The sequence below is a fragment of the Rhinopithecus roxellana genome, chromosome 15 (genome assembly GCF_007565055.1).
Source record: "Rhinopithecus roxellana isolate Shanxi Qingling chromosome 15, ASM756505v1, whole genome shotgun sequence".
Lineage (NCBI taxonomy): Eukaryota > Metazoa > Chordata > Mammalia > Primates > Cercopithecidae > Rhinopithecus > Rhinopithecus roxellana.
The window spans coordinates 7,470,129-7,498,005 of record NC_044563.1 but is presented as its reverse complement, the minus strand read 5'-3'; the positions used below and the strand labels follow the sequence as shown (position 1 = coordinate 7,498,005).

General features: G+C 45.1%; 1 protein-coding gene across 5 annotated transcripts in view; it reads right to left on the bottom strand.

Annotated features, from left to right (window-relative positions):
- STX3 (syntaxin 3) overlaps window positions 1-27,877 on the bottom strand; it is a 49,164-nt gene that overhangs the window by 10,943 nt on the left and 10,344 nt on the right. For all 5 annotated transcript variants that reach the window (XR_004053519.1, XM_010385003.2, XM_030917430.1 and 2 more), the window contains exons 2-8: window positions 19,384-19,467; window positions 8,295-8,394; window positions 6,518-6,592; window positions 4,875-4,942; window positions 3,053-3,161; window positions 2,115-2,188; window positions 1,769-1,903 (exon numbers count right to left, since the gene is read on the bottom strand). Coding sequence is in view for 4 of the 5 variants with exons in the window: in XM_010385003.2 (XP_010383305.2) it covers window positions 1,769-1,903; window positions 2,115-2,188; window positions 3,053-3,161; window positions 4,875-4,942; window positions 6,518-6,592; window positions 8,295-8,394; window positions 19,384-19,467 (645 nt within the window). In the remaining variant the exon portion in view is untranslated. The remainder of the gene's footprint in view (window positions 1-1,768; window positions 1,904-2,114; window positions 2,189-3,052; window positions 3,162-4,874; window positions 4,943-6,517; window positions 6,593-8,294; window positions 8,395-19,383; window positions 19,468-27,877) is intronic.

Genomic DNA, 27,877 nt, shown 5'->3' with positions numbered 1-27,877 from the left:
ATGGCCTTCCACAGGACACTCATTCACAGTCCTTGGTGGTGGGGTGGCGGTCACTTGTTCAAGAAGCATTCACTGAATTTTACTACTTCTCTGTGACCAGCACTCCACCGGGCATCCAGAACATACTGTCTAGATGCCTGGTAACTAGCCATAAATATACTCTGAGGTATCCCCAGACAATCTTTGTTATTTTTTTTACACTTAAGCACATGGAGAGGAACCAAAATAAGGATAAGTCATTGTTCTTAGGACATCACTAGGATGTTGGCCTCTTCCTGGTCATTCAGACCTGAATCAACATCATTCAGCCTGAATTGAGTACATTCACTAACTGCGGAAGAGTGCCTGGCACACAGTAGGTGCTCAATAACTATCTGGGGTGGGGAACATTTGCTTTCTCTAAGTTATTTCCAGGCCCTTTAACTGACAGACATTAGGTTTACCCAAGCTATTTGGTTATATTTTCCCTTCCAGACAGTGGTCTCTTGATAAGCTTCCCAACCATTTCCTAGCAATCACTTCCTGATAGCGAAGTTTGATCATTCCAATTAATCTTAGTCATCTTAGGAATTCTCAACTACCCAACCCAACTCTATCACTTTATGGCAGTCTGTAAACAGAACAAGGCACTTACCACCATTTGAATCTCAAGCCAGTTCCTCGGCAAGGCAGTATGGGGGAAAAGAAGAGGTGGAATGGAGGGACTTGAGAAATGGTCTCAGAGGCCAGCCGGGAATGGGGGGAAAGCACCCAGGCCCTCAGCAGGAAACCAATGTCAAAAACTAGTCAAGCTGTGCTCGGGCTTCAACTAGGTTTTGCAGTCTGCCTACTACGGAAGCAATTTTCTCTCCTATCCAGGTGTCAGAGCAGCTGGAAGTTCATGGCGCACAGCACCATGACCCTGTGGCACACTTAACTGTCCCATAAGAACTAGGAACCATCTGACTATGTGAAACTCGCACCCTATGCAGTCAATCCAGAATTCTATCCCGAGCAAGCATGCCTGGGACAAAGTGAGCTGTCAAACTAAGCACCAAAAGTGTTTCCAGTCTTTCTGTCAATGCTATTTTACTACTCCTTCATTCATGTTGTCTGCTTTGTGCCTTAGCAAAAGGTGCCAAAATTAAAAAATAAAAAATAAAAAAATAAAAACAGGAAAAAAAATAAAATAAATAAAAATAAAAAAAAATAAAAATAATAAAAATTTCTGTGAAACCTAAGTTTTCCCTGTGAACTAGAGAAAAGATCACATTTTCAATGTCATCACATTGAAGCACATATCTCATCCATATCAGGAGGCTATTTTAACACATCACCATTAGGAGCCCCCATTTCTGATTTTTAAAAAAGAAGAGAAAGAAAAAAAGACAAATCCTGGAAGGTCAGGCTGCAGTGAGCTGTGATCACACCACTGCACTCCAGCTTGTGCAACAGAGCAATACCCCATCTTAAAAAAAAAAAAAAAAAATCAAAACTCCAGGGGAACTAGGTAAGTCACAGAACACAAAACCCCGTATCAACTAGCAACGACTGCAAGGCCAAGGGGATGGGCAAGAATGACAAGGCTAAGATCACCCAAAGTGTCAACATTCAATTTGAATGCACACTTTCCCATGGGATTCTGTTTCTCCCTTATGCAAATTCCCAATGGTTCTCCCACCCTACCTCACTGGCTTCCAGTATTCCCTTCCTCCCTGTTCTCAGGCAAAAGGGAAAACCCTGAGTTTTCCTCTCCCCGCTGCCCACGCTGGGACTCAGTGCCACTTACCTGATTCTCCACCAGCATGGCAATGTCCATAAACATGTCATGAAGCTCCTTGATGCTGCTCTCCAGCCTCACAATGTCCTTGTGCCGTCCCTCAATCTCACTGAGGGCTTGCTTGGAAATCTGTGAGTCAATGATCTATAACAGGCCACACACACACAGACTGTCAGCTACCCCTGCAAGAAAGCCTGCCCCTGCCACAGCCCTCATGCACACTCCTGGGGAGCTCCTTGCCTCCCTGAACTCCCTGCACCTGTGGCTCCCCCTCCACCTGCTGGACTGCATGAGCTCCACAGTGGCCTCCCTGCTCATGAGAGGGATGTGCTATCCAAGCACACAGGGCACTCACCCCAGAAGTGAAGATGGCCGGGTTGCCACTCTCCAACATCTCCTCCAGCTCCTCATCTGTTGTCTTTTTGCCAGCTTTGTAGCAAAAGAAGTAGAGCGTCAAATATAAGATCATAGTGAAACACCATTTGATAAGGTCCCTGAAAATCAGGAACGTGACTTCCCTATAAAGACCATGGCCTTTACAACACTCCCCCAATTGCCTCCTGACTCATCTTATTTCTCCCCTAACCCAAGCAGTTAATGATAATCCTTAACATTATCAGCAGTTACCTTCCTAAAGCACATATCTCATTACAGTGCTTCGCAGCTCAGAACGTTTCCTTGCACCATTCACTACACTATGGCGTCCAAGACCCTCATAACATGCTAGTCCATGGGCAAGCCCTCCCTCAATCCATGCTAACCTTACACTACTCCAGACACACCCTTTTTCCAGACCCTGGACAACCTGCCACTGCTAAACACACTTGCTCTTTCTTGATTACGTTCATACCATTCCTCTCACCCAAAGCACCTTCCACTCCACAGGGCCCTGCCTTCCACATTACTAAATTCCTAAAGGGTATGGCTTGATTTATTTCTCTAATCCTCCCAGCAACTTACACCACACTTTTTATTTCATAAATGTGCTTTGCTGTCAAACAGACAGCAAAATGATACAATAAGTCCACAGGAGAGCAACTGTTTGGCAAGCATTTCCCCTCTATATAGGAGACAATGCTGGACTGCATACAATAAAATTACTTAGGCCTGATAAACACAGTGTCACCTTTCAGCCTCCAGCACGGCATTCAGGATGTGCCAGTGCTCTAGGAGCTGCCCTAGACTTAGGCACAAAATGTGCTTGCTGCTTGCTCTACCAGGGCCTCGAAACTTGGGATGGACAACCACGTGGCAGGAAAGATGGAAGGCACACGCCAAACCTCAAGTACATACTAATTTCGAGCTGCCGCTGGATTCGCCCTTTGCTTCGTTCTCGAAAGTCCACCTGAGCTTCATTGTACTTGGTCATCACCTCCACAAACTTCCGAGAAAGGACCGAGTGCTGTGGGACGATGTAAAATGCAGTCAGCCCCCAGTGGTTCTGTAACTGTTATAGAACCCCTCCCCAACCCCACATAGCCATCTACAGTAGCACTGGACTTGGAAGTTTACTGAAACTGGTTTACTGCTGACCTCACGTGGTAACTGTGAGGCCAGAGGTCATGTCTAAATCTCTGAGCCCTACATCCACATGGACTAGTAGCATTTTTCTGGCACAACACCTGGCCTGCGTTCTAAAACTGTGAGATTCCCTTCCCACATGTCATACTTACCAAAGATCCTTCAGTTCTTACCCTAAACTCATCTCCCCAACTTTTCTTGCTTATAAGTAGATGCATTATCTCAACAGCCCTGGATGCCTAAGCTAAAATCTTCCTAATAATTTTTATTCCTTGCTCACCTCTCAGCATCAAGCCCTACTTACTGGCTTCTCCTTTGGAAAATCGCCAATACGTATACTTTTTCCAAACCCGCTACCACCATGCAAATTGAGACCAAAACCCTGGCAAAAACCGAACTAGGGACCTTCCAGTCTCCAGCTTCTTTCCCACTTGTAAACAGCGTTCAAATGACTACCATAATAATCCTCCTAACGGCCGGGCGCGGTGGCTCAAGCCTGTAATCCCAGCACTTTGGGAGGCCGAGATGGGCGGATCACGAGGTCAGGAGATCGAGACCATCCTGGCTAACATGGTGAAACCCCGTCTCTACTAAAAATACAAAAAACTAGCCGGGCGAGGTGGCGGGCGCCTGTAGTCCCAGCTACTTGGGAGGCTGAGGCAGGAGAATGGCGTGAACCCGGGAGGCGGAGCTTGCAGTGAGCCAAGATTGCACCACTGCACTCCAGTCTGGGTGACAGAGCGAGACTCCGCCTCAAAAAAAAATAAAAAATAAAAAATAATCCTCCTAATACACTGCTGCCTGAAGAAAATGCCTGTAAGTTATAACATCAGATCCAAATTCCCTAGCATGGTCCTCAAAGACCTCTAGAATGTGATACTACGTTATTATGTGTCCACTATCCCACAGCAAACTTTTTTCTCCAGAAAGCCTATTGTCTTCACATCTGCCCCTTACGTCTACCCCTTACCACTACCAACCACTGCTGCCAATGCACACACACGTGCACACCCCACTCCTGCCCCTGTGTCTCTAAGAGAGGGGAAACTGCTTCCTGAGCCTGTTCACGTTGGCACTCCGGCCCAGCCTCCTCTGGCTACCCCCAATTCTTCCTGAGATCTTTTGATGCTGAGAGCACCATGCATGTGTCTTCTTATCCCGTCCTCCTGCTGGGTCTTAGGTAATAGCTTTCCATGCCACTTCAATGGCATGCCAATTCTTTAAGGACAAGGATCACATCTTTGATGACCGCTAAAGTGCCTGGCTCCAAACTGGACAACCAATGACTACCAATTGTTTAGAAGACATTAATTTCCTCTCCTGCAAAACAAGGAGGCGCACTAAATCCTAAGCTGTGCTCTAGGAAGCCTGAAGCAGCTCTTCAGGGGCCTCCTTAGAGAAGGAGAGTACAAGAGAGAGGCCAAAAGGGCTGGACTCTGGCCCTGACCCCTATTTCAACCTGGAGAGTTCTCCTTTATGCTCTTCAAATTCAGTTTCAGATAAGGATTGTATTTAAAAAAAAAAATCCCTCCACAGCTAAGGAAAGATAATAAGAAATTGGTCTAGATAATCATGAGACCAGGAAAAGTCTTACCTGGGATTTCCGAATCCGAAGGTCTGCCGATGACCTGACCTCATCTTCTTCAATATGCTTCTCCATGCCTAAAGAGAAGAGGAAGGTTATACTTGCAACCTATCTCCTCCTCCAAGAAACATGCTGTTCAGTGAAACTTCCTCACTCATTCCCACACACCCAGCCCATGGAGATGTAACAACAGGTAGGTGGCACCTCAAAAGGTCAGCTCCCAGGTGAGCCACAGGACATGCATTCCACAGCCTTTACAGTGACCAGGTTTTGGCCTAACAGTTAACAGCATGGGTTTTGGTCACCATGAGACTTAGGCTTGAATCTTTGCCCTGGCACTTACTGGATGTGACTTTGAAAAAGCCACTTAACCTCTCTTAAATGTACCTGTTCTCTCATCTGTAAAACAGAATAACTAACAGTCCATCCCTCACAATACTAATATGAAGATTAAATGAGAAGAGACATAAAGTGCCTAGCACAATGGCAGGTGCACGATCACTGTTATTACTGGAATTTGCTACTAATGACCCCTCCAGTTAAAATAGTTATTGCAATATACTTGGGGGGAAGAAATGGTAAATTAGGCTGAGCAATAATGCTTTCTCTTCTGATCAATAGCATGCATGCACCAAATACACTGGGCAAGAATGCAGGCTCTAGCAACAGAACTAAGTAAACCTTCTAGGCTCTGGAAGAATTCAATCTATGGCAGTAGCTTCAATGAACTATACTCTCCCAAATGGGGGGAGTAGGGGTATAGGAAGGTGGTATGCCTAGCCCACCAAGAAATATCTGTAGACTGAATGGTATCTCTTGCATCTATATATCTCTAAAACCACTATTCAAATGCATTGTGGCTCACACTTGGAATCCCAGCAATTTGGGAGGCCGAGGCAGGAGGATCACTTGAGGCCAGAAGTCCGAGACCAGCCTGGGCAACATGGCAAAATGTCGTCTCTACTAAAAATACAAAAATTAGCTGGGTGAGGTGGTGCATGCCTGTAATCCCAGTCACTTGGGAGGCTGAGGGATGAGAATCACTTGAACCCAATAGGCAGAGATTGCAGTGAGCCGAAACTGAGCCACTGCCTTCTGGCCTGGGCAACAGAGGAAGACTCCATCTTTAAAAAAAAAAAAAAAAAAAAAAAAAAAAGTATGTAGTTGCCAGGGAAATAAGACTAATAAGAGAAAAGTTGATGGGCCAAGTGCGTCCCAATTACTCAGGAGGCTGAGGCAGGAGAATCCCTTGAACCCAGGAGGTGGAGGTTGCAATGAGCCAAGATCATGCCACTGCACTCCAGCCTGGGGGACAGAGTGAGACTGTCTCACAAAAAAAAAAAAAAAAGAGAAAAGTTGAAAGACTAAGTTAAAGGACCAAGTCACACAACTACTCAGCAGCTGAAAGCACATTTTAACTCTCATCTCCTAGCTTCCATTCTGGACTCTTTTCAGTACAGTCAGGATTTAAGAAACGGTAAATTTCTGGGGCTACAATGGATCATGGCAGGGACAGAGCCCGAACCACAAACAAAGATGGACCAAGCGGTGTCACTTCCACCGAGAAGAGTTTCAGTGCGGAAAGCTGGACCCTAGGGGAGCTGAGACAGATGCGGGTGGGGACTGGCTTGTTTCCTTCGTTCCCTTCTTACTCTTCAGTTTGTTCCGGACGTTGTTGGCCCTTTTCTTAATCTCAGTCGTGAGTTGCTCTAGGTCATCCTTGGTTTCTGGGTAAACAAAGGCAGGCCGAATCCGTTAGAAAGGAGAGGACTGGTTCCTCTGTGAGCTACAGCAATCATCATCAGAGGACGGGAGCTTTCTCAGGCACCCGCTGCCCAGAATGGTATTTATCCCAGCGCACTCCCCAGAATCTGTCATTAGAATCACAGAGTGCTTATTTTTTTAAAGGCATTTTCCAGGCACCCCATCCCAGTCTACAGAATAAAAACACCCAGGGTTGGAACCGCAAAATCAGCCCTTTCAACCCTCCCAAGTCATCCTGCAGCACATAAAATTATGAGAACTCTGCTTTTAGAGGAAAGAGCCTACCATGGGGGCTTCGGTTGAGAAGGTTCTAGAGAGCTGATGAGGAAAAGAGATTTCAACCAAGGCTAATCAACTTAAAACGAGGCAAATATTTATGACATACCTACTACACACATCCTAGGTTGTATGCAGCAAACTAAGTATTAGCAATAACCATTCATTCAAAAGCCATCCTTCAGCCCCCTACTACAACTTTGGAACAGAGCTAGAAACCATGGAATCAGAAAGAAGATCTAGGTTTCTCCTGCAAGGTGTTTAAAGTCTAGTGGAAGACAAGAGAGACATAAATCAGCAGCTCTAATATGCAGCGTGGAGTACGGTATGAGGTCTGGTCAAGGTGTGCACAGTCGGGAGGGATCTGGAAAAGCTTCTAAAGACGGAGATGAGCAGGACTGAGTCTCAAGGACTGGGAGTTGGCCAGGTAGAGAAAGAGACTAAGAGCAGGAATCCCACGAGAAGAAACAGTAAGTAAAGGGTATGAGTGAACAGGAAATATCTGGGGAACCACCAGAATTGGTCTGGCTGAAGCGTGGGGAGCAGGAGGAGGATGGCAGGAGGCAGGCTGGCTGGGAAGGCAGGAATGTGATCAAGACAATGTCCATATGCTCTGCTAAAGTGTTCCCACTTCAGTCTTTAGGTAATAGGGCCCATGGGAAAAATCAAAGAGTGGAATGACAGTGTCAAGCTTGCTCCCTGTTCTTAAGGAACTGAAAATACAGCCCTAAACCACCCGTGTCCAAACCGTGGAACGCACGGATTTCTTTGCTTCTCTGTGGTGGCAGATATCAGGAAAATTATGTGCAAACCTTTCTTTTAATTCATCAGCTATCATTAGTGTTAGTGTATTTTATGTATGGCCCCAAGACAATTCTTCTTCCAATGTGGCCCAGGGAAGCCAAAAGGTTGGACACCCGTGCAAACAATTAGGGGAGAAAAAAAGTTTGCCTAGGTGATGGTAACAAACAAGAGTTTAGGGATAGAAGGAATTTCTGTGAACTTGAACCATTTTGGAACACCTCGGAAAGAGGGCTAGGAAAAGCATTTTGGGCTGGGGAAATAGTACAAGCAGAGGCTCAGAGGAGGGACCAGGCCCAGGGTATGTAAGCAGCAGTGGGAATCGTTGCTAATCAGGAAGAGGGACTAGCTGGGAAACAGGAAAGCCTGGCTAAATGGTTGGAGTGGGACCATGAAGAGAAAACTTTGACTGTGGCCAGGCAGTAGGAGTACAGGTAAGGTAAAGGAGAGGGAAATGAGATAATATGTACACTAGTGCCCTGTAACTTGTACACTTCCCTGCTGCTCACGAAGGGCAAGAAAACAAGACTGGCTCAGCCTCAAGGAAAGGGTGATTGTTGGGTGACTCAGTTCTAAGTAAACACTCACTTGGCTCTGGAATCGGTGCAGAGAGAATGATACTGTAGAGTTTCTTAGCCTCCTCCACATGTTCTGAGATCTTGTCAATGTTAAGCCGAGTTTCCTCAATCTATAATCAGAAAAACAATAACCTCCATCATCAAAGAGGAAGTACAGGTCCATGGCTGAGATAAACGCTTGGCAGAGCTGCTGGTGAAAGCTGCCCATCTTCTGGGTTTGTGGAAGAAGATAATGACTTAAAGTCCTCAGCTGCCCAGTGAGTACCCTTTCCATGGTTAGATAAAGTCATCTCAACAGAACAGTTGTTAAAAATCCATACTTGTTGCTCCCTGAGAGTAACACATTCATCCACTTTGGATGGAAGGATTCAGGTCAAAGTCAAGAAGAGCTGGGAAAAACCATGAAGAATGATCAGAGGGGGAGAATCAGCAGACCTTAGCAGGCAGAGCCTTAAAGCCTGAAAAGTGAGAACAGAAAAGAGTGAGGATGAAGGAGAAGGGGAAAAGGAAGGAAGGAAAGAAAGAAGTGAAACGAAAAGAACAAACCTAGACAGTGAAAAACACAGAATGAGAGGAAGAGAAAGACAGAAACAGGCCGGGCGCGGTGGCTCAAGCCTGTAATCCCAGCACTTTGGGAGGCCGAGGTGGCGGATCACGAGGTCAGGAGATCGAGACCATCCTGGCTCACACAGTGAAACCCCGTCTCTACTAAAAATACAAAAAATTAGCCGGGCATGGTGGCGGGCACCTGTAGTTCCAGCTATTCAGGAGGCTGAGGCAGGAGAATGGCGTGAACTCAGGAGGTGGAGCTTGCAGTGAGCCAAGTTCGTGCCACTGCACTTCAGCCTGGGCGACACAGCAAGACTCCGTCTCAAAAAAAAAAAAAAGAAAAGGAAAAAGAAAGAAACAGACAAAGAAGACAAGGAGAGAAAAAAAGAGAGAGGTAATAGGCAATGAAGGTCTCGTGAGACAGCTCGAGCTTCTCTAGGATACATGTTCTTGTACTAACTGATTTCCTCAGACAATCAGGACCCAGTAGCTCAAGCCACAGCCCATTTCTGCATATTTCTAAGGCTCCTGATTGTACAAGGCTGTGAGTATCATAAAATATTTCCAGCAGCACTTCATTCCCAGGTAGAATGCCACTGCCAGACATTCCTGCGTGAGCTTTGACTGCAGTCTCAGTTCCCCCTTCATAGGTGCCCATGCCGCTGGTACCATAGCCCTGCTGCAGTGGAAGCCTATGTACAGGGAGCAGGACAGGAAGGAGAAACCTCAACACCTGCAGGGTCTATCCGCTTCACTCTCAAAGTGAAGAGCACATCAACATTGCAACAATTAACAAAAAATCTTGTAAAATGTCATACAGTAGGATCCTAACATCTGAGATGCAACAAAAATAAAACTCAATGCATATGCAGCTTCCAGCATCCCTCTTTTCCCATGGATATTTCACCTTTTTCAAAGCCTGATTATAGCTCTTTATATTCAATAGAAAATAGGAGAGGCCAGGCACAACGGCTCACACCTGTAATCCCAGCACTTTGAGAGGCCAAGGCAGGCAAATTACTTGAACCCAGGAGTTCGAGATCAGACTGGGTAACATGGCAAAACCCTGTTGCTACAAAAAATACAAAAATCAGTCACGCATTGTGGCATGCCCCTGTAGTCCCACCTACTCAGGGGGCTAAAATGGAGGATCCCTTGAGCCTGGGAGGTTGAGGCCACAGTGAGCCATGATCATGCCACTGCATTTCCCGCCTGAGCAACAGAGTGAGACTCTGTCTCAAAAGAATAAAAAATAAATAAAGAAGAGAAAAGAAAAAAGAGAGAAAGAAAATAGGAGAAAAAAACACTTGAGCTCTCCAGCCCTCAAATCAGTACTTTTGCCACTGGAGTACAGGCTTTTCCCCTCCATAAATGTATTGGCTTAGATGTGCCACAGTTTGAGAGCAGAGTTGCTTGCTGAAAGATGTAGAATAAAATTACAATGTAATAATATCATGGGAGTGTAAATATACACACAGGTAACTACCCAAATACTTGTGAAGCATTTTAACAGTTTGCAAAACAACCTGTAAGACTGGATCAGTACCATTATTCAAATGAGGAAACAAGTTTAAAGAAATCATAGGTCACATAGCTTGTGGTAGGGACAGCATGCAAATAGTGCCTGCCACACTCCAACTGGGATGCTTTTTTCCATTAAATCAAAGAGTTAATTTTTTTTCAACTATCTGTACTGTTTAGAAGCATTCCAGCACTACCCAGCTATAAAAAGGGCCACTGTTACAACCTCTGAATACTCATTGATACGGTTTGGCTCTGTTTCCCAACCCAAATCTCATCTTGTAGCTCCCATAACTCCCATGTCTTATGGGAGGGACCCACTGGGAGACAACTGAATCATGGGAGTGGGTCTTCCCCGTGCTGTTCTCGTGATGTGAATAAGTCTCAGAAGATCTGATGGTTTTAAAAACAGGAGTTCCCCTGCACAAGCTCTCTTTTTGCCCGCTGCCATCCATGTAAGATGTGACTTGCTCCTCCTTGACCTCCGCCGTGACTGTGAGGCTCTCCCAGCCATGTGGGACTCAAAGTTCATTAAATCTCTTTCTTTTGTAAATTGCCCAGTCTCAGGTATGTGTTTATCAGCAGCGTGAAAACGGACTAATACACTCACAGACTCTAGGGGTGTGACCACCTCAGAATCTACCGGCACCTCTTAGAACTCATGTCATTGCATCACACTATGTTTCCAGTTCCACCACATGACTGACTGCCTTGCCAAAGCAATTACACTGTTTTACAGGACTGAGGGGGGAAAAGGCTTTCTAGAAGAAAACACACTAAACATTTTTAAATGAGTTGATCAAATTTTAACAAGCCATGAAGGACTTAGATTTTGCATGTTCAACAGATTTGTTGTCATAGAAATTCTCTCATCTGGAAAATTATTTTATAAACTGAAGGGTATCCTGACCCAAAGTTTAGTCAACAGTAGAAACACAGGAAGAGATAGGAAGTTTCTAGGATGAGACTGGTAGGCCTCAGGCTCAGTGTCACTACAGGTATTTGGAGACTGGATGGCTGATGCTCACCCTGCCCTACGCACAGAAGAAATGGTCCTGGCGGCTCTATCTGCAACCTGCCTATGAGACTTCCCAGGCCCAGGGAGCACTCCATTCCACCCTGCCCATCCTCCACCCACTGTAGCTGGTCTCTTTCCTGGGACCGCATCAACCTCTCTATTTGGAGGCATTTCAAGGAATCTGATTTCACAGCAATATAGTCAGTTCACCAAATAATCACAGGACCTTTTTGGGACTTCAGGACGGGCAACTGGCCAACCATAGAGCATTCTTTATTTGAACTTTGTGGCTTTGCTTTTTCTTAGAAGTATTAGTTTTCCTCAAAGGTGACTTTCCGAGTATTTAATGGTGTGAAATGGCAGCTACATGTGGTTTCCTTTTGTGCATTTGCCAGATAATCAAAAAATCATGAGGCAATTGCAGGGAAAGGGTTTAAGAAACTGACAAGTGCCCAGTCTAAAAGTTTAAGGGCTATTGCATGTGCTTGTCTGGGGTTAAGTATACTGACATCTAAAATTACTCTGCATATTCATATATTTAAAAACTAAAATTGCCTAAATATATTCTTGAATCAGAAATGATGCTACGCCCTTCACAATACTTCTATGAGGCTATCATCATTACCTCCTTTTTATACATATGAGAATACCAAGTCTCAAAGAAGTAGAGAAATTACTCCAGGTTATACTGCAGAAGGAGGCAAAACCGAGGTTTGAACTCAGGACTACTAAATCCTATCTCCAGAACCAGGTAAACACCTAAGGAAGGCTCCTATACCTTCTCTCCCTAGTTCATGCATATTCAGCCCACATCAGGTTAATGTGCATGTTTAATCCACTGTTTTGGGAAAATGGATCAGTTGCCTTTCACAGAGAGCATGTTTCTTATTTCTCTGTCTTCTCACCACAGCTCCCTATAGAAAGCTTTTTACACAATGAGCCCTCAAGAAGTATTGTTGACCAACGAAACCAATCTAAAAGTGTTTTTTCTAAATCACCATATAAAATTTACAGCTAATATATTCCCAGTGTCTTCTCACTGTACATTGTTTATTAAAAATTTATTTTTGTTTGTTTTGTTTTGTTTTTTTGAGAGAAAGCCTTGCTCTGTTGCCCAGGCTGGAGTGCAGTGGCATGATCTTGGCTCACTGCAACCTCCACCTCCCGAGTTCAAGCGATTCTCCTGCCTCAGCCTCCCAAATAGCTGGGATTACAGGCACCCGCCACTACACCAAGCTTTTTTCTTTCTTTTCTTTTTCTTTTTTTTCTTCGTATTTTTAGTAGAGACAAGGTTTCACCATGTGGGCCAGGCTAGTCTCAAACTCCTGATCTCAAATGATCCACCCACCTCGGCCTCCCAAAGTGCTAGGATGACAGGTATGAGCCACCATGCGCAGCCTAAAATGTACTTTTCAATGCTTTGTTAGTAATATGGGAATCCAGATAATATAGGATTTAAGGAATTAAGATCCAACAGATCATGGGTTCAAGTTTCTGCTCCATCTCTCTTAGCAGTTGTATGACCTTGAACACACACCATAAGCATCCCTAAGCACCAGTTCTCTCATCTGTGAAATGAGAATTATCACAATTCCCACTTTAGAGTTTCTGTGAAGATTAAATTAGACAATACATGCCAAATGTTAACATAAAGGACATACTCAGTCAATGTTAGGTGATGACAATGATAAACACAAAAATGCCAGCAATTACTGCACATTTATCATATGCCAGGTACTATGCTGTGCCTTTACAGGCATGTCTCATTTAATCCTTATAGCAATCCTGTAAAAAAGTCTTAACAAAACAGTCTGACCTCATCAGTAGCCACCCAAGAAAATCTAAGGTCAACACCCAAGTTAACCACTCTTCATGCTGGGTGTGGCCAAATATAATTACCATATTATACTAACAACCATAATCTAACTAAAAGGAAGGGGTTATTTTCGAGATATGGATGGCCTCTTCCCTCTGGACCTAATTAGCCCGTGGAATCTAATTAAACAAGGAAAAGCAGAGAAAGTACTACTTTGTGGAATTGGCAGTTTACATGGGGTAAAATGGAAGGCTAAGCAAATAAGCTTTGTTTATTCTCCCTAAGAATTAAGTCTCTGCCTCTCCTAAACTCCCAGGTACCTTGTACCTCTAGTTGAGCATTAATTGCTGCATGTTAGAAAGTGTTACTGTGAAAAATTAAATGCTAGGATAGCCAAATTAAGCTGGTTTATTACAGGACTTCTTAGAGCTTTCCGTAAGTTAATGTGCATTTTAAGTTTCCAAGAGAAGAAAGGAGTAGGAAGCATTTCTCAAACGTGTTTATGTTTGATCACAGAAGGCTTTTTGCATCTGACATTGCTATCCATGACAATGCATTTTGACTGACCCAACAAACACCCATTCCCTAGCCCCTTCCCTTTCTTTTCTTTTTAACAGAAGTCTGACTTTGTTTCGGTAGTGGCATTGCCAGCCCCATTGCCAGACACCTCATGATGTGTTTGATGGTGATCCTGGCAATCCTGTCCCTTTGCTGAGTACTCACTTTCCTGGTGTCCCTTCCAGCTAAGGAGGCCCACACCATGTGAGCCAGTGCTATCTAGGAGGCCACTAGGGAAGTTAGATTGGAGGATCCGGGCAGTTTTCCTCCCGATGAAAGGATCTTTGGACTTTTCTAGCTGCACCCTTTCTTAATGCTTGCAATGCTGTCACAGGGTGATGCCAAATAGAGTTGTGAGTCTGGTGGTTTCAAAACACAGGCAGGTGGGACCTATGTACTGCTCTCTTAATCTGGCAGGCTTGTGACTGCTTCAATAATAGAGCCAAGCAGAAGTGAGGAGCTATGTAACTTCTAGTAGCTGGAACACTTGCCTTGCAACCCTGAGCTTCTATTTAACAAGTTCAATAAGCCCTAAATGGGCCAGCTATGAGAAACCCAAGCCACAGAAAGAAGGCAAGTGTAGGTGCTCTGATTGACAGTCTCTGCTGAGCTTTTCCCTTAAGCCACCCTAGTAAAGGCACCAGACAGTAAAATTTAAAAAGCCTCTACAAGATTCTAGCCTGCAGTTGTTCAAGTCTTCCCAATAAAGGCCCCAGAAACTGTAGAGCAGAGATAATCCAGACCCACTTTGTCCTGTTTGAATTCCTAATCCACAGAATCTGTCAGCAAAACAAAACAGTTGTTTTATACCACTAAATATTGGGGCTATGTTGTGATATAACAATAGATAATCAGAACAGACTCTCTCTCTCTCACAATCCTAAGAGAAAAGCCAAGAGGATCACAGCGATGCTGACCTAGAACCCCAAGCCGACCTCTAAACGGCACCATCCCTAACTCCAAACTTCTTCATCTGCAAAATAATTACGTATCTTTATTGCTTAAGCCACCGTTAGTCAAAAGCATCCCAAATGATAGGCTACACTGCTGCTCAGGATCACAGATTCAGGTCAAAGCTCTCATCCTTTTTCCCCTCGCTCCATCAGCCGACTTGCCTGTCTTTCCACTTCAGGTCTTTCTCACCCTCCACAAACTGCCATCAGAGTGAATTTTCTAAAACACACTCTGAACCCATCACTTCCTTGTTCAGATCCTCAGAGGTTCCCCATCACTTTGCAATGGGGCATAGCTGCAGTAGGCGACAGAATTATCTGGAAGAACTTCCTAAAAATCCGAAAGTCTGAGCCATTCCAGTCCCTAAGAATCAGGTATGTGTATGTGCAAAAAACTCCCCAGGTGATTCTGATGACAAGTCTAGTTAAGAACCAGGGAAATCTTCCCTCCCCTTCCTCTCTCCAGGCAGAAATTAACGCTTCCTCTTCTGTGCTCCCATGGTAACTTACTGACACTTTTTTTTACCATATAACAATGTTTTAAAAATTTCTATCACCCTTACCAGATAAGGAAACACCAGAGGGTGAGAATCCTGTCACACAGAACATTGGATCCCCAGCACCTAACATGCTGTCTTGAAGACCGTAAGCGCTCAAATATTTTGATGAATAAACGAATATACAACAATAAACCCCTAATGTTTCTGCCTCCAAAGGCAGGTCTGTTTCCTGTGAACATTACTCTCTGCCAACCGAGCAAACAGACCGAGAAAAATATAGACAACTGCAAATTAGACAAAAATGTGGGATTTATCATTTACCAGGCTCTGGCTTGATCAGTCAAAGTGGCCTGAAAACCCAAGAGTCAATCTTTTTCTCCAACGATCAAGAAGCTAGAGAAGATACAATGGAATCTGACCGAGAAAACCACATTCTGAAAACCCTGGTCCTGTGACTTCATGTGCACCTTGCAATGACCAAGCTGTGATTCATGCTCTCAGCAAGGGTGACCTGCTGGAACCAGTCCAAAAAGCAAGTTTTATCAAGAGTGCTCTCCCAAGAAAGCAACTTAACTATATAACCTGCAGGGTGTAGTGGGCACGCTCACCAGTCACATAGAGGCAGACAATCTCTCATTTCCCCAAATCTCTATTCTCTGAAACATAATTTATCCCAATTTCAAGAGTATGTCTACACCACATTCTATAAAATAAACTTCGTGGTCTGCTTATTCACAAGTACGTTGGGGGACAGAAGGATGATGAGAACTAAAATTTACTGAACATATCTACTAGATGTCAGGCACTGTGCTAGGTGCACCCATACCCTTTCTCATCCTATATCCATAAAAACCAACAGGTAATATTCTCTTTTTAGAGAAAACTGGGCTTTAGAGTAATTAACTTTTCCAAAATTATACCACTGGTAATGGGCAGAGCTGAGATTCAGACCACGTTAGGTGGGGCCAGAGCCTACTTAATCCACTCCCTCTTACTTCTCCCCCAGGGGCTTATCCTCTCTGTACTCTATCAGATCCAAGAAAAGAGGAAAGTAATGCTGCTGAACCCCATGCTAAGTACTTTGTGAGCATTAGCTCCTTTAATCTCCACCAAATCTATGACATGAGTACTTTTCTCCCCATTTTACAGATAAACCCACTGATACTTGGAACAGTTAAGGAATGTGACCAAGATCACACAGTTAGTGGCACATATGGAATTTAATTCAAAGATCATGTTCTTTCCACCTCCCCATGCTGTCCCTCTTCTCCACCCTAAATAAGTTTCATGGGGTTTTCCCCTAAATGACAGACACACATATAACAAAGAGAAAGCAATAAGCAATGAAGCAGCCCTGAAGGTCTTGTTAAATCTTCAAAGGCCTCTTCAGAAGTAGCTATCACCCATCCAGTGCTTTTCTGTCTGACGATCCTTCCTAGACATGCAATCTCATATGATCCTCATGGCATCCTGGAAAGGTAAGTACCAACACTCCCAATTTTCAAAGCAGGACATTAAAGTTCAGAGCAGTTAAGCCACCTGTCATGGCATCCTGGAAAGGTAAGTACCAACACTCCCAATTTCCAGAGCAGGACATTAAAGCTCAGAGAGGTTAAGCAACCTGACCGAGGTTACACTGCTATGAAATGCTTGAAAATTGGACTCAAACCATATTTAAAGGCCAAAGCCCACCATCTTCCCACCTAACAAAGAAGATCCTCTCAGGGACCCTCTGGCTCTGAAGAAAAAGGAGAACACAGTTATTGGAAAAGATTCCTTATCTTACGAAAGAAGTTCTTTAATGTATCTGGTTCTCCAAGGTAGACTGAGACAAGTTAGAAAGACTTCAAACATCTCCTTAAGTCCACCCCAACCACGGAGTGAAAGGATATTGTTCTTCCATGATCCACAACTGGAACACATTGAAACACACTGAAACAACACAAAGCCTAAGTGTTGTTTGATCTCACTATGACTCTGATGAACCCGCCTGTGAGGAGGGTGGGGATCTGTGGAGAGTTTACAGCCAACTTCCCAATCAGGCCAGCACACACTCAAGTTTGTTCTTAATTCCTGTTTATTACTCTGACACATAAAAGGGCACGAACCGTCAAGCCCCACTCCATTCCTTTCAGAAAAAAACTGGAGGGTTACTTTTCCACATCCACAGTCTAGAGGATGGGAAGCATCACATTGTCTCTGCAAAAAGAGCATGATACCTCTTGTTTTCTTTCCAGGGAAATTAAACACCTAAGAAACCATAGTGTGGTGACAGAAACTTCAACAATAGTGAGCTTTTCGTTTTTGTTTTTTGAAGTATCATTCATTAAGTACATATATGCCAGATGCCATGCTGTGTTACAAGCATTATTCCTCTTGGTTTTGTTGTTGTTGTTGTTTGTTTGCTTTTGAGACAGTCTCGCTCTGTCACCCAGGCTGGAGTGCAGCGGTGCAATTGCGGCTCACTACAACCTCCGCCTCCTAGGTTCAAGCGATTCTCCTGACTCAGCCTCCTGAGCAGGTGGGGTTACAGGCGCCCGCCACCACACCTAGCTGATATTTGTATTTTTAGAAGAGACGGGGTTTTCACTGTGTTGGCCAGGCTGGTCTCAAACTCTTGATCTCGTGATCTGCCCGCCTCAGCCTCCCAAAGTGCTGGGATTACAAGTGTGAGCCGCCACACCTGGCCTGTCCCTCTTAATCCTTATAAAACTCTATGGAGATTTTTGTTGTTTATTGTTTTTTTCTTTTCTTACCTAAACACGAATTTTTTTTTTTGAGACGGAGTCTCGCTCTGTCGCCCAGGCTGGAGGGCAGTGGCCGGATCTCAGCTCACTGCAAGCTCCGCCTCCTGGGTTTACGCCATTCTCCTGCCTCAGCCTCCCGAGTAGTTGGGACTACAGGTGCCTGCCACCTCGCCCGGCTAGTTTTTTGTATTTTTTAGTAGAGACGGGGTTTCACCGCGTTAGCCAGGATGGTCTCGATCTCGTGACCTCGTGATCCACCCGTCTCGGCCTCCCAAAGTGCAGGGATTACAGGCTTGAGCCACCGCGCCCGGCCTTTTTTTTTTTTTTTTAAGGGGACAAGGTCTCACTCTGTCACCCAGGCTAGAGTGCAGTGGCATGATCAGAGCTCATTGCAGCCCCGAACTCCTGGGCTCAGGTGATCCTACCTAGAGGAAATCACATTATCAATGCTAATTACAGGTAAGGAAGCCCAGACACAGATTGTTCTGGGAATGTTCATGAAATCAACAGCTTCTCAGAAGCAGGGCTGAGATCTGGGCCCAAGTTCACCCAGCTCCAAAGCCAGTGTTTTCATCCACTTGCCTCTACAAGCTTTCCTCCACCACCTACCTATCATAGCACCGTCCCATCAAGGACCTTTAAGATCAGAATACGTGGATCTGCAGACATGAACCCATTTTTGCCCCTGTTGAACTTTTACAAAACTGGTAGTTTTGGTTTCTCAGTTACCACTAGAATTAAGTCAGAGGGACCACAATTTTTTGTTTTTAGACGGAGTCTCACTCTGTCGCCCAGGCTGGAGTGCAGTGATGCGATCTTGGCTCATTGCAAACTGCCTCCTGGGTTCAAGTGATTCTCTTGCCTCAGCCTCCCAAGTAGCTGGGATTACAGGTGCACCTGGCTAATTTTTGTATTTTTAGAAGAAGCAGGGTTTCGCCATGTTGGCCAGGTTGGTCTCAAACTCCTGACCTCAAGTGATCCACCTGCCTTGGCCTCCCAAAGTGCTGGGTGTAGGCGTGAGTCACCATGCCCGGCCCCAGAATTTTCAAAACTACACATTTGATGTATCTGAATCACAAGCCTAAAGATGCAATGTTTTATACTCATGGTTGTGATCCTATGGTTGATTCTGTAATTGTTATGTACTTAAAGCAAGAAAGGATATCATTAAAATATTGTCATACGGCGTAAGACTTTAAAAGCATCTCTTCAATTACATATAATTGACCCTCTGCTGACTTTCTTAACAAGATTTTTTAAAACCCAGATTCAAGTAAATATTGAAAAGAATGTCATTTTAATTTCTTTGTCTGGCCATCCCACCCTAAAAAAAGACTGTGACCTTCCTCTACTACCCTGAAAAATCTAAGGTTTTTTATTCTTACTAAGGAAGTAGTGTTTCCTTATGTTAGAAAAAAATCCAGGAAGATTACCTACCTCAGAAAAGAACTCGTCCATAAAAGCCGTGTTGTCGATAGCAATCTCGACCTCATAAGTATCATCATCCTGTGTCAACTGCTTCTGCAAAAGGCAAAACAGAGCAGAGTGAGACTAAAAACACAATAAATGGCTAACATTATTGAATGCTCATGAAGCACCAGGAGCTATATTAACCATCTTACACGTAATTTCCTTTAAAACTCATAACAGCTCTATGATGTATCAAACTCTGGTGTCTCAACATCTGAAATTAAATCCTAGCTCTACCAATTGCTGTTTTGTTTTTGTTTTTGTTTTTTCAGGGGGTGAGGGGGAGAAAGGGAGGAACTGGCAAGTTACCTATCTTGCTTGTGCCTACGTTTCCTTATCCGTTAAATGCTGATAACAACACTACCTGCTTCATAGGATTGTGTAAGGAATAAAACAGATAATGAATATAGGACGCTTTTGCATGGTGCCTGGTACACTGTAAGTTCAACACATGTTAGGTCTTGTTGCTGTTGGTGGTGGTGGTAGTTACTGTAACTCACTACGGTTGAGGAACCTAAAACTTAGGAAGGTTAGGTAACTTGGCAAAAACCACACAGCTAAAACATGGCAACAGGTAGGATCGAACTCATCTTTTGGATCTGAACCCCAGGGTTGCTAAACTCTTCTCCACACTGTTCGAACAGGTTCCAGACACAATTCCTACAAAGCACAAGCTTTCAATCTTCACGTTAGGAGTAAAGATTTTCCTGTTTTCAGAAACCACCTATCACAAAGGAAACAATGCTATGTCACTCCCTGTCAGAAACTCCTGTTTATAAGAAAGAGGAAGCTCTCCCCCGGCCCCCAGCCACCTCTGGGGACCTAAGCTTTCTCAATCTCATTCAACTTCCTTTGTAAAAATTCACAACACGGCCATCTAAAGGAAGTGATTCCATTCCCACCCAGCATAAGGGCCTGAGCTGTTTCTACATTCCTCTCCAGTGTTCTTCCCAGACAGCTGCTGCACAGCACATCGCTGATTTCTAAGCACAGAGAACGGACTGCTGTGAAAGGTGGAGGTGAGGCAGGAGATAAATCCCCCATACCTGCTTCTTCACAACCTTCAGCAGCCTCTGACCCTCTAAGTCCAAGATATATCACTCTCAAGCGATCAGAACTCCATGGGCAATGAATGCTACCTAAAGCCTCTTTCCTTCACCCATCACCATCCCCCTGAATCCACAGCAGAAGTTGTTACTGGAAAATCCTATGGTTATTTGGGATTCTCCAGCCATGTGGAGAGTCTCTTGATCGGCTCCCCCAGCATCTCATTCTCTGGCTGGTCTGCAACAATCAGCATTCCCAGCTTAATAGCCACATTCAAGGGAGTTGAATTTGAAGGCACTGCTACCACCTCCCCGATCATCTTCCTGAAATTCAGAACTGACCATGTGCCTCTGCTACGTAACATCATCCAATGACAGCTCAACTCCTAGAATTTGAAGTCCCAGTGCCTAACAGAGCACATGGGGCCCTTTAAGATCCAGCTCCACTCATACTTCTCCTTCTATGATTAACACTCTAGACCAGGAAAGAACTTGGACACACCATTTCCTGGACACACCATTCTTTTAGATCACTCTATCACACGAGGTGTCCTCCTGAAAGGCATTGGTCCAACTGACCAAAATTTCCCTAGCCCTTAAAATTCAGCTCAGACAACCTCTCTATGCCTGACCTGCACATGGCTCCCACGTGCAAAAATTAAAACCTCCCTCCCTAAGCTACCACGGCAGTTTGCACAAACTTTCGACACCAACCATCACAGCCCTTTACTCACCTGTCTTTCCACACCGACTACAAACTCCTGGAGATTCTGTTACAGTAGATACTTTGGGGTGTTCCGTGTGGGCGGGGGAGGGGCAAGTTTACGGAGGAGGACTCACTCTGTTGCCCAGGCTGGAATGCAGTGGCGCAATTACAGCTCACCCCACCTTCAACCTCCTGGGCCCAAGTGATCCTCCTGCCTCAGCCTCCCAAATAGCTAGGACTGCAGGCATGCACCACCAGGCCCGACTAAATTTTTTTATTTTTTTGTAGGGACGGGGGTCTCACTAAGTTCCCCAAGCTGGTCTCAAAATCCTGGTCTCAAGTAATCCACCCGCCTCAGCTTCCCAAAGTGCTGGGATTCTAGCTGTGAGCCACTGCACCCAGCCAGAGTGGATACTTATGTGTGCCTGTGTCTGCTCAAAACACCTTCCTCTGTGGAGCAGCCCCTCACGCCCTCCACATGATTTGGGGGAGGCGATCAACCACGACCCAAGCTCCCTGAGGAATCTGAATTGTGACAGGAGTCTGAAGTGAATGGGCCCGAGTCGGTCAATGGCTGCCCCCAGAGATGTCAGTGAAATTCCCAGAGCTGCCCTTGTTCCCATGCTTCCCACAACATCCCTTGGCTTTGGGCAGGTTCTACAGATCTTCCCTAGTCTTCTTTCAATGAGTTCAACAGTATCCTCCTAATGTCTTTTTAAGTTCATTTAGCCACACTTGGGTTTTGTCACTTGCAATTAAATCTGAGCACTGTACTTGTCATTAATTCATTTATTTCACATTTCCTGAGTGCTCACCCTGTACCAGGCATATAATAGAAATTTAACCAATTTTAGCTGAATAAATAACTAGCTTCCACAGAGACTGGCAGCCAGGATTCACCATCAGCTTCTAAAGTTTGAGACAAAATGTTCCCTTCAAGTATCACCAACTCTCAGGCCCCTCAGCAACCTCTAGAGAGTTCCAGCTCCCAAGAAGTTCAATGTAACCCAGTCTCCTCTAGAAGAGTGAGTTAATAAGCTTTTTGGGGAGTATCCTTTCTTCAGAGTCATCTAGAGAATGACTGAGGGGACAGACCTCAAGTATACCCACCCACCCACACTCCACATACACACACACCCTATACATACACACACTCCATGCATACACCCGCCCACCCACACTCCACATACACACACCCTACACATAAACACACACCCTACACACATACACTCCACACATATACTCACCCACATACACTCCACATACACACACCCTATACACGTACATTCCACACATACACCCATACCCCTTCATATACCCTTCATACACACACAGTACACACACACCCCTTACACACATACCCTATACACACACGCTACACACATACACACACTCCACACATACACCCACACTCATTCCATACACACACACCCTACACACACTCCACACATACACCCACACCCATTCCACATACACACCCTACACACACACACTCATTCCACATACACACACACCCTACACACACACACTCCACACACACACCCACACCCATTCCACATACACACACTCCACACATACACCCACACCCATTCCACATATACACCCTACACACACTCCACATACACGCACACCCTACACACACACACTCCACACACACCCACACCCATTCCACATACACACACTCCACACATATACCCACACCCACACCCACACACACTCATAACCCTCCCACACACATCTACAAGCTCCCACACACACACCCACACCCACAACCCACACCCCACTACACACATACACCCACACTCCAACACAACCCCTCCACATGTACACCCATACACCCTCCCCCCCCCACACACACACACACATACACATGTATACCCTACAAGACATCAATTCAGTCTTCAAACATGTGTTAAGGAAATGGGAAGAGGCTACCATCATGGGATGCATTAAAGGAAGTTTCCAGAAGCTGGGAACAACTGTGACCTGGAGCACGAGAGGTAGACACCAATCACTCCATCATGACGTAAGTTCTCGAGACCCCCTAGTATCCGTACAGGGATTCCCCACATCCACAATGGCTACTTCTTGGCTTTGAGCAGATCTAGCCAGGCAGCCTGGTGGCCTTCAGTGAGAATCTGTGAAATGGGCAAAGGGAAACCTAGGTCCAAAACCTGCTGTTACCAATTACTGGCTGGGATGCCTCAGTCAAGTCCCAAACCTCTCGGAGTTTCTAACCTGTAAGTAGTAATACCCCCACAGACCTTATGACCTTTATGAGGACCGAAAGAGATCACACATGGAAAGCACAATACCATGCATATATCAGCGCCTAACCCCACTGCCCTGCTGAAAAGATGTGGGTGTACATAAGCAGAATCCCCTGTGAGTCATCACTGTCCGCATCCATCCTCATCCTCATCCTCCTCTTCCTCCTCCTCCACAGGAAGTTCTCCAACTAAAGGCTAAGTCATTAAGACCGGCTCCATGGCAACATAATGGCCAGGGCTCTATACCACGGTCCATCGCATGCTACTTACTGAACATTAAACAGATGGTTTAACCCCTCTGAGCCTCAAAAATATGGAATCAACCTAAATATCCGTCAATGGATGATTGGATAAAGAAATGTGATTGATTGATTGATTGATAGATAGATAGATAGATAGATAGATAGATAGATAGATAGATAGATAGAGGTAGAGAGACAGACATGGCAGGGGAATAGATGACAAGAAATTACTTAATGGATACAATGTATAATATTTGGATGATGGATACACTAAAAGCTCAGACCTCACTACTATGCAATATAGCCATGTAACAAAACCACACTGCTACCTCCCCTTAAAGTTACATACATGTAACATACCTCTGAGCCTCAATCTCCTCATCTATATAATAGAAATAATAGAGTATTTTTGGACCTTGCTTGAGTAGCAGACCCTATACCACTGCAACAGCCTCCTGCCCATCCCCACCACCGTTATCTCTCTGGTACAATCCCATTACATCCCTGTTTCCCAATACATGATGGTTCCCTATTAATTACTGTGTAAAAGTCCTCAGCCTGTCTGTCACAACCCTCTGGAAGCGGACCGTATTTATGCATTTAGCTATATTCCCACCCTTCTCCCCCAGGCACCTTCTGTTCATCAATTTGATCTCCTCACTGTCTTCTGCACACATCCCATTGCTTCCTGCTCCTGGGCTTTCTTAATACCATGCCCTCTCATTCTTAATCACCACCAATAGTCATATTAGCACTATGTCCCCTTATTCCCAACCACAACCAATATTCATATACTCCTCTGCTATCCAAATCCAACTCTCAAGGCACAGCTCAGGTTCCATTTCTCCCAGCAAACTTGCCCCACTTCATGTTTAACAAACAGTTTTGTGAGTTGCCATCTCAACTTCAAGCTCAGTTTTAACCAACTTGAGGTCAGGGATATTATCTCATAAGTGTTACTAGTAGCTCCTGCACACCTCACACAGGGCTGGGCACATAGAAAGCTGAAGTTGATATCAACTGACTGAATCTGCCTGTCACATGCAATGTGACTGCATGCCTACCAGCACTGCCAAAACGTACTCTTCGGTTTTACTGCAACAGAGAGAATCCCTGCAAAATCCACCCCTCTTCCCTGCCTCCTTCTTCTATTAAAAAATATATGCTACCTACCAGGCATGCTGTGAGAATTCAATATAATATTTTAAAGTTCCCTATGGAATGTAGAGCACACAGTAAGAACTCAACAAAGCAACCATATATAAGATGTAGTCAAGTCAACTTCTGTATAGCTTTGACCTGGATATGAGTATCTTTAGGTACAGGACTTTCAGAGCTGAATGCAATGTTAAAGATTTTACCATCAAATCCATTCACTGAGAAAAGGGGAAATGCTGAGGTTGCATTCTGGGCCCCTAAACTCTTTTTACTTTCTGTTCAGAGAGGAGGTCTGGACAGAAACCAGGGGGAAACCAAGGCCCAAGACGAAATAATGAGTTACTGACACAGAAAGGAATAGAACCCAGGTTTCTGGATTTCCATTTTCCCATGCAGAGTTTTTCCCACTGTAGCACGCCACTTCCAAAAATACAAAATAACAACAACAAAGTTTGGTCCAGATCAGAAAATTCAAGGAAGAGGCCATCGTCGCATGTTATCTGGAGTCACAGTGAAACTGCAGCTGCCAACAGACTTCCCTACAGAGCAAGCTCAACCAATCCCAGGACAAGGGCTCCTGTCCCCTCTGACACACATGTGCTCTCTTGCAGATCTAGAGGCATCAGAATCCAAGGGCAAGGAAAGCACACAATGCCCTTATCTTCAGCCCACATGACTGAGCTTAGCCAAGAAGAGAAGTTCAGCACCTTTATCAAAGAATCAATGTATGTGGTCATAGGAACATTATAGGAGCTGCAATATCAGCCACAATAAAAAACCTACAAGTAAACCACAAGCCCAGCCATCCACTTCCTCCCCTCCCCAACCTCCAGATGCCTCTCGCCCCAGGAGATGAGAGATATCACCAATGACTTGGGCAACACAACTCCAACCTGGGATCTATTTCCCCCGACCCCTACCCCTCAAGTGTGCCCACAAATCCAGAAAGGACAGCCAGGGCTATGACCTCCTCTCTGGACAGAAAGTAGAAAGAGTTCAGGGGCCCAGAATGCAACCTCAAGCAACTGAACTGCAATTTCTGTCTCTCAAGGCTGTGTCTTTGTCTCAACTGCCTCCTCTATCATTGTTAGTCTATCTGACCACAGGTTCCTCTCTTCGTTAGCTCATATAATTTAAAAAAATATCTGCAACCCATAGAGCCCCTAGTAGGTGCTAGGTGGCCACAAGACACTAGCTGCTTTGTGTACACCATGTCAATGGATCCCATCTGCAGTATGTAGTTGAGAACGTGCAGGTCAGAGAAGGTATAAGTTATTCAAGGTCTCCCAGCTACTGATTTGCCGAAACAGGGCTCAAGCTTAAGTCATCTGACCTAAGCCCTTCTTATCGCACTGCACGCTGCTCAGGGCAGCCTGTCACCGAGAGCAGCTGGGGCCCAGAAGCTAAGCAGCCCAACCCTGCAGAAAGCATCCTGGGCTGAGAGAGAGGAGCTGTGGCCCTTTGGGGACAACTACTGTTTCCATTAGGCCTTTCTCATCAGTTAAGGAGGGGCTTGGCTTTCCAGTGCAGATTTGTGGAAACCCAGGATACTTCACACGTGCCTCAGAAACCCCACTCAGGGTACTCGGAGTGGGGAGCCCATGGGGGGACGTAGCCGTCCTGAGCCTCACCGCCTCTTCAGTCTGCAGAGCTTTACTTTTATCTGCTCTATACACTGGGATTGAATAAAGATTTCATTTTAAGAAAGAGTCCTCCTGGCCGGGCGCGGTGGCTCAAGCCTGTAATCCCAGCACTTTGGGAGGCCGAGGCGGGTGGATCACGAGGTCAGGAGATCGAGACCCTCCTGGCTAACAAGGTGAAACCCCGTCTCTACTAAAAATACAAAAAACTAGCCGGGCGTGGTGGCGGGCGCCTGTAGTCCCAGCTACTCCAGGAGGCTGAGGCAGGAGAATGGCAGGGAACCCAGGAGGCGGAGTTTGCAGTGAGCCGAGATCGCCACTGCACTCCAGCCTGGGCGACACAGCGAAACTCCGTCTCAAAAAAAAAAAAAAAAAAAAAAAAAAAAAGAGTCCTCCTGTCACAAAAGAAAGAAAAAAGGTTGGAAAAATCACAGAAATAGATGAACAAGTGCTTTCTAAAAAGAAAGAGTCTGTCCCTCCTTTCCAAGTTAAAACACATCTGCAACGTAAGTTTAAATCATCAGTATCTCCTTCAGAATTTTTACAAATCAAGAGTCGCAAGGCAGAATGAGACAAAGAAAAAGGAAGTCATCCCAGATGAAGAGCACACTGTTCACCAGCTCTGATTCTCTTCCTGCCACAAGTGCCAGACCCCAGGGAGACAAAAGGGTCCCAGGACAAGGCAGAAAGCCCAAGAGCCCCCAGGAAAGTTTCTGGGTCAAAGAAATAACAGAGGGGAAAGTGTATATATGGTCCTTAACTTCCCACAGTGGGGCATTAAAGGTTTGTGGGCCGGTGGGGCAGCACCCCGCCTGGCACAACCAAGTGAGTACAAATTCTTGCACCTTCTCTTCCCCAAATTTAAACAATTATTTGCCCTGGAGACACAGATGCTTCTTTATAAATCCAGATTATCTCCCAATAAATTTAACTCAAAGAGACAATGACACACCTGGATTTTGTTGTTGTTGTTGTTTTGTTTGTTTGTTTGTTTGAGACAGAGCCTTGCTCTATATCTCAGGCTGGAGTACAGTGGTGCAATCTCGGTTCACTGCAGCCTCTGCCTCCTGTGTTCAAGTGATTCTCCTGCCTCAGCCTCCCAAATAGGTGGGACTACAGGCGCCCACCACCACGCCCAGCTAATTTTTCTATTTTTAGTAGAGACAGGGTTTCACCATGTTGCTCAGGTTGGTCTTGGACTCCTAACCTCAGGTGATCCATCCGCCTCGGTCTCCCAAAGTGCTGGGATTACAGGCATGCGCCACCACACCCAGCCTGACACCTGGTTTATCTTGTCCTTGCTACCCACTTCTCCCAACTGCCTCCTTTCAGATAAGGGTCTGGGGACTCCTAAAGACAAACACCACCACTTACAAAGGTTACACAGACACACACACAC